The following is a 7126-nucleotide window of genomic DNA, read 5'->3' as shown; positions in this document are numbered from 1 at the left end:
CGGGCCCGGTGAGGTCACTCTTTGTGGCGGCGGCTCCAAGATGGCGCCGGGGCTGGCGGAGAAGAAGCTGCTGGGGCCGGACGGGCCCGGCGCGGCCGAGCTGCCCGGCGAGGAGGACGAAGGGCAGAACCTCTGGTGAGCCAGCCGGGGCCAACCCGAGCGGTGCGAGCCTGGCCCGGCCGCGCTGCGGCGGAGCGGGGCCCTGGGCCGGGCCGGGCCGCTCGGGGCCCGTGTGGGGCCGGGGCCGGGCAGTGCGGGGTGGGACAGCGCGGCCGGGACACCCCAGAGCGTGTGCGCCTGGGGGCTGGCAGCGGGTAGCGCTGTTGGAAGTACCGGAGCCGGCAGAGGAAGGGTACGGAGCACGGCGGCCGATGGTGGGCAGGGTTAGTCAGCAGCTGACAAGTGATGCTCTGCAGTAACGCGGCCTCTCGCAGGGGAGAAGGGCTTGAAGCGCTGCCGCAGGTGTGTTAGAAATCGCACGGGCTCCTCTCCGAAGGTGCAGCGCCTTTGGCCTGTTCGAAGGCAGCAGCCGGTCCTTGGCCGTGACAGCGCGGCCGGGCTGCGGCAGCCGCGGCGCCGTGTGCGGGGTCCCGGTGCCAGGCCGGGGGTGCGGGGGGTGTGCGGGTGTGTGTGCGGGTGTGTGTGCGGGGGTCTGTGCGGGTGTGTGTGCGGGGGTCTGTGCAGGTGTGTGTGCGGGTGTGTGTGCGGGTGTGTGTGCGGGGGGTGTGCGGGTGTGTGTGCGGGTGTGTGTGCGGGGGTGTATGTGTGCCTGCGTGTGTGTGCGGGGTCCCGGTGCCAGGCCGGGGGTGCGGGAGTGTGTGCGGGGGTGTGTGCGCTGTATGTGTGCCCGTGCGGGTGTCTGTGTGTCTGTTCCTGTGCCCGTGCGGGTGTCTGTGTGTCTGTTCCTGTGCCCGTGCGGGTGTCTGTGTGTGTGTGTGTCTGTGTGTGTGTGTGTCTGTGTGCCTGTGCCTGTGCCTCTGCCTGTGTCTGTGCCTGGATAACGCCGCTCCTGTGCTGCTTTTCCAGGTCCTCCATCCTCAGCGAAGTGTCCACGCGGTCCAGGTCGAAACTGCCGTCGGGCAAGAACATCCTGGTTTTCGGTAAGTAACACACGGGGGCAGCGGGGTGATGGTTTGTTGTGTTTTTTATTTGTAGGTGCAAGGTGAGTTTAGAACAATGATGGGAACAGACTGACACATGGGTTTGTTACAGCTGCGTTATGTAATTTGACCTGTGGTTTTGTTTTCACTAGATTTACTTTCTTTTTGATTTACACTGTTGAATTTATAACATATTTAAATAAATAATAATAAGTCAGCCCTTCATTCTTATTGTTATGGTATAAGCCATTGGATTTAGCTGAAATACTTGAGAACCACAAACAGCTGTGATTCAGAAATGTACAGGGATGCTTCTGATTAATTAAGCAAGTTTTAAATAATTTTTTCTATGAAGTTAAAAGTATTTCTGAAGGTGTCTTTCTTTTTTCCTGTACAAACTTACTGGCAGGTGATGATGGTTCAGGTAAAACCACACTCATGGCTAAAATACAGGGAGCAGAGCATGGCAAGAAAGGAAGAGGACTGGAATACTTGTATCTGAATATCCATGACGAGGACAGAGATGGTAAGTTCATTCAGTATGTAATCTCTTTAGCTGACATACCACGTTAATGGCTGTGGTTTATGAGCGTGTTTGGGTTCCACCCAGGCAGCTGGTGCAGGCTGGGCTGTGTCTGACGGGCTGTCCCCCTGTCTGTGCTGTGGGAATTCCTTCCCTTGCCATTCTGGCAGCTTGACCTTCTCCCTTCACAGCGAGGGGAGACACATTTGCTGATGTTGACTTTGTAGCACCTCTAATGGCATTTGGTGTGGCTACTTAGTGACTGGAGAAAGTAAGTGATACATCCACGGGAAGTGAATTCTGGGTGTGGGTTTCTGGCCGCAGGGTTTGGGTGCTTTCTCGAGGGGGCTGTGTGTGGAGCTCTGGTGAACTGTAACAGATACTTTGTTAGAATTGACTGACTGAAGAACAGGATTTCAAGTCAGAATTCATATTTCCTTTGCTGAAGTTGCAGCTTGTCTCTTTGCTCCTTGTCTTTTTGTTGCTGTTGATCATTGCTTGTCTCTACTGTATGGGAGGGAAGTGATAAGAAAACATTTTAAAAGTGGATCTATTGATAAGAGCAGTCCTGTTTTGGGGAAGGTTGGAGAAAGGAAGAGCTGGGGAGTAAGCTCATAAATGTACCTCTGCTTGTCTCATTTTGGACAAGCTGTTGGAGACCTGACTCCTTGGGTTAGTTTGTCTTTAAAAATGGGAATGACAGTTTTCTTATTCATGTTTTCCTGCTGAGTTTTGAGTGCAGAAGAGGGAAGCAATGGTGGGGGTTCATCCCCATCCCTGAAAACAGGGGGACTAGGAAGATCCTGTCATGGTATGTGGACACTGGAGGTGTCCTGAGGCTTGAGGAGTGATGAGGTGCCATGTGTGACTGGGTGTTATGGAGATGGGTCCTGCACTCACATGGCAGGAAACTGTCTGTGGTCACTAAGGCACAATGAGTGGATGGGTACGTTGCCTGTGTCTTCCATGGCCTCCTAATCTTGCAGTTCCTAAAACTCCTTGGGGCTGTGCTGTGAGTGCTGAGGCATTCTTGGCTGCCTCAGGTTCTCCCTCTGCTTTGGTTCTGTGTAAACACTTCAGGGGGAAAGAGCCCAGTGATAGGGAGTGTTGGGACAGCCTGTGTCACCAGGCTTCTGGCAGCTTCAAAGGGGATGGGATTATAAGGAGAAAAATGTTTGCTGGGCTGTTTTTCCTGGTGTTATCTATCAAGCCTCAAGTATATCCCTACTTTGGAAATATTTTGTAGCTATTCTCAATATCTGAAAGTGATAAGTATTTGAGGTGATTGGGAGAGGCCTGTCATAAGAACTCAGGCAGCACTAACAGGGAAAAAGAGACCTTTTTGACTGACTGCAGACTCAGCTGGAGAATTCAGGTCTTCATGCATCCCTCTAATGGATGTGTTAGGATCTAATAATACATCCTTTTTTCCTTTCTGTCTCATTAGTGTCACCCGCAAGCAAAATAAATAGCAAAGTGGGTCAGGACCTCCCAGCAGGCTGAGATAACACCCTTCCTTCTCTAGGACAGGTTTGGATTTGGTTTTTAAACTCTGTGTGTGCTTCAGATGTGTGTATGCTCAGTTACAGACTGGGGAACAAAGCCTTTATAATGACCCACAATTCTTGGAAGCCGTGAGGAAACTCGGGACAGGCATTGAGGAGCTCAGTGCCAGATATGGGGCTTTGGGAGTGACTGCTTTTTGTTACACCCCAGCCTGCCCATGAGCAGACCACAAGATTCCAGGCGTGTCAGATCAACTCTGCTTGCTAAAACTCTGTAGTGGAGTGAGAAATCTCAACTTCTTTCCCAGGTGGTAGAAGATTTGTTTGCTCTCTTTGCATTACACTCTTCCGAAATGAAGAAGAATATTCTCTCCAGGAGAAATATTTTGGTCATAGTGCTGAGTCATTATCCACCTCCCACCTCCCTTTGAAGATCTTAAGGAAGATCTATGTTGTTTCTTACCCCATCCCTCCCTTTCCCCCTTCTTATTTAAGTGACATTTGAACTCAGCTCCTCCTGTATTTAAAGTAGAATTTCTCTAGATTGCTGGGTGCACCTCTCAGTTTACAGTGACTTTTCCCCTAAGGATTAAATTGTTCTTTTTAGCTTGTGGGGAAGTTAAACTAATGCACAGAAAACACCTCTTTCTTGAAGGAGCCCTGTGGCTCATGCAGGTGCCCACTAAGTTTTCGGTTTTCCCTGTCACCTGCTGGGCTCTGGGCAGTGGCAGGTGCCCGGCGTGGGGGGGACGGTGCCCGGGGGGGGGGATGGGGGCGGGTGCCCAGGGTGTAAGGGGGGGGGGCGGTGCCCAGGGTGTGTGGGGAGGGGGGCGGGTGTCCAGGGTGGGGGCCGGGGCGGGTGCCCAGGGTGTGTGGGGAGGGGGGCGGGTGTCCAGGGTGGGGGCCGGGGCGGGTGCCCAGGGTGTGTGGGGAGGGGGGCGGGTGCCCAGGGTGTGTGGGGAGGGGGGGGGCGGGTGTCCAGGGTGTGTGGGGAGGGGGGGGGCGGGTGCCCAGGGTGTGTGGGGAGGGGGGGGGGCGGGTGCCCAGGGTGTGTGGGGAGGGGGGCGGAGGTGCCCAGGGTGGGGAGGGGGGCGGAGGTGTCCAGGGTGTGTGGGGAGGGGGGCGGGTGCCCAGGGTGGGGGGGAGGGGGGCGGGTGCCCAGGGTGGGGGGGGGGGGGGGGCGGGTGCCCAGGGTGGGGGGGGGGGGGGGGCGGGTGCCCAGGGTGGGGGGGGGGGGGGGGCGGGTGCCCAGGGTGGGGGGGGGGCGGTGCCCAGGGTGGGGAGGGGGGCGGTGCCCGGGGGGGGGGGGGGGGCGGTGTCCAGGGTGGGGAGGGGGGGCGGGTGTCTAGGGTGTGTGTGGGGGGGGGCGGTGCCCGGGGGGGGGGGCGGTGTCCAGGGTGGGGAGGGGGACGGGTGCCCCGGCGGCACTGTTGGCATCCAGCTGCTCCGGGCCTGTCATGTGCCCTTCAGTGTAACGTGCAGGGCTTTGGCCCCCAGGGCTCAGAGTAACTCAGAATCTGAGTCTGCTCCTCCCTCTCTGCCTGGAAAGTCTCTCTCCCGGAATGCTGTCCCCAGTTGTGCCCAGGCTGAGGCATTTGAGAAGAGGTTTGGAGATGCCTGAGAAGCAATCCTGGGAGAGGATTCTCCTCAATCCCCAGGTGCATTATCCTTGGAGCACATGGCAGCTCCTGCGTCCATTGCATTGTTGTTCATCACTTACAGGACTAACTGGGGAGTTACCTGGAGTATCAGCTGACCTTGGAGCTCAGGCTCAAAGCCCTCTGTCAGTGGCATTTCTTGGAGAGTGTGGCCAGTGTTAATTTTTGTCTTTGTGATGAGCAGATGTTTGGTGTCTGCGCTGGTCGCTCTGCTTTTGAGAACAGGGAATCTGAATTCATGGGAGGTAAAAGAGAAGCTCTGCATGATTCTTTTCAAGGATCTGTGTTTGTAGAGGAGCTTTTGGGGCCCCTTGCAGTGACAGGGCCGAGTCCCAGCGAGGATGTGCAGCAGGACAGTGAGCAGCCTGCAGGAGTGGCCTTGCAGTGGTGCTGCTGGCCCTGCTGGCACTCACAAGCACCCCAGCACCCTCTGAGCTGTCCTCACTGGGCCAGGGCAGCACAGCTGTCCTCACTGGGCCAGGACAGCAGAGCCTTTCTGCTGTTGAATTCTTACTTGTAACAAAATCCAGTAGTCTTGGGGTTTGCCTCAGGTTTGGACTGGCCTCAGTCATATCATGTGCATATTCCAGTGGAACTGGTTGTTCCACATTGAGCCAAACCTTGCTGGTACACTGGTTTCTGTGGGAAAATTGTCTTTTTTGGTCAACATTTTTGAAGTGGTTCTCGTGGAAGTTTTCTCCTTTTTTGCTCCTCTTCACAGCTTGGGCAAGGGGTATCTAATTGTACCTTGTGAATAAATGCACACAATCTGCAAATCTGGCAAATCTTTTTCATGGCTAAAGGGATAATGGAGTATTGACAGGATTTAGGAATGTATTTTAGCAGTAATAAATTGCACCTGCTTTTGCAACAGGATCTGGGAATTGTTTACTCTGTTTTGGTGTCCCAGTCACAGCCACTGTGAAGGGCCCAGTTAACAGTCATGATTAAGTAGGAACTTGATGTGGTGCTGACAAAGCTGAATTTGCCATCAAGTCCTTGCCAAAGTGTGAGCAGCCAGTACTGTGTTTTGAAGTGTGTTTTGTATTTTAGCAAATGTCAATCACAAGACCTGCATCTCCCCTGTAAGAAAGGGCAAACCCTTTCCTTTGCAGACAGTGTTACATTTTTTTGTAAAGCACATTTGAATGTGAGTGAGAGGCTTCCAGTCTCCCTGGCAGATTGATTTCATTTGAGTGATAGTTCCAAATGTAGTTCCAGGTGTGTTCTAGTTCCAAGCTGCATTCCAGGTGTTAAGTAAAAATTAAATCCTTAGGTGGGACAGAGTTATTTAGCAAACAAACTCTTAGCTATTTGCTTTAGGAAGTTACTTAGAAGCAGTGAATTAGGATATATATTCATTTTTGTTACTTGCCAAGGTGTGAGAGTCTCTTCTGCAATCCAAGCACTCCCCATGGGATAATCCATCAGAGTCCTGGTCAGAGCTGTAAACTTTGAACTAGGTTAGTTGGGTTTTTAAAACTTCCATTCATGCTCCAAGGAGACAGTTGTGCACACACAGACACAGTTCATGTCTATTAATAACCTTTAGCTCACAGAAAGCTCATGGGGTGTTTATCACTGGCAGGTTCTGCTGTTGGGAATGCACAAAGGATGTTTCTGGAATGCAGTGTCCTGCCCAGATGTTTCATTTACTGGTGTGTAACAGCAAGTGTGTAAATGTGTTCACATTGTGTCCTACCTTGCTTTCTGTTTTTCCAAACTTTTACCAGACCTTCCCTCTGTCCTCACAGGTCTTTGACAGCCTTAAATTTGAACATCCAGTGCTGTGAGAATCCCATGGGATGCCAGTGGGTGTCCTCAGGGTGGGGAGGGAGGGGGAGCAGAGCTGAGTGTGCAGAGGTGCCTTTTTTGGATGCACTGGGGTTACCCTGACTGTTTGCCTGGAGGGTGCTCTGAGGTGCAGGTGGAAGTAAGAACAGCTCCCAGTGTGGCCTCTGTGTGTGGTGGCTGCTGTTGGAGTATCTTGGGACAGCCCAACAGAACGTGAGCAGCAGGAGCATAACATGCTGAATGAAGGTTGCCCACATGCAGCATCTGGATGTGATGAGTGGGACTGGGCTGTTCAGTGGTTTTGCCCAAGACCTGATTAAAGGGGTGTATGTCTGTAGCCTTATCTCCTTCCAGAGTTCTTAGACAGGTTTTGCTTTTTTCTGGAGCAAGGAAGGATCCTGATGGATCCCTTCCTAGAATTAAGTTATTGTAGCCACACTAACTGGATTTGTTTGAGAAGTTGAAAGATTCAGGACAGAGAAGCACAGTGAGGCAGCATAACCACAGAACTCAGTAGCTGTCTGGAAAATCTGAGTTCTGCAGTGA

The 7126-nt window shown here is 53.1% G+C and overlaps 1 protein-coding gene across 1 annotated transcript in view; it reads left to right on the top strand.

The window, feature by feature from the left end:
• The first annotated feature begins 25 nt into the window (after positions 1 to 25).
• The window catches only part of DYNC1LI2 (dynein cytoplasmic 1 light intermediate chain 2), a 28105-nt gene continuing 21004 nt past the window's right edge, over positions 26 to 7126 (top strand). Inside the window, exons 1-3 of the mRNA XM_071567443.1 lie at positions 26 to 135; positions 1027 to 1100; positions 1510 to 1626. Of these exons, the coding sequence (XP_071423544.1) occupies positions 41 to 135; positions 1027 to 1100; positions 1510 to 1626 (286 nt within the window). The 5' untranslated portion in view covers positions 26 to 40. The remainder of the gene's footprint in view (positions 136 to 1026; positions 1101 to 1509; positions 1627 to 7126) is intronic.

The sequence above is a fragment of the Pithys albifrons genome, chromosome 12 (assembly GCF_047495875.1).
Source record: "Pithys albifrons albifrons isolate INPA30051 chromosome 12, PitAlb_v1, whole genome shotgun sequence".
NCBI lineage: Eukaryota > Metazoa > Chordata > Aves > Passeriformes > Thamnophilidae > Pithys > Pithys albifrons.
Note: the sequence above shows the minus strand (reverse complement) of the source record. Positions and strands in the feature narration are given on the sequence as shown.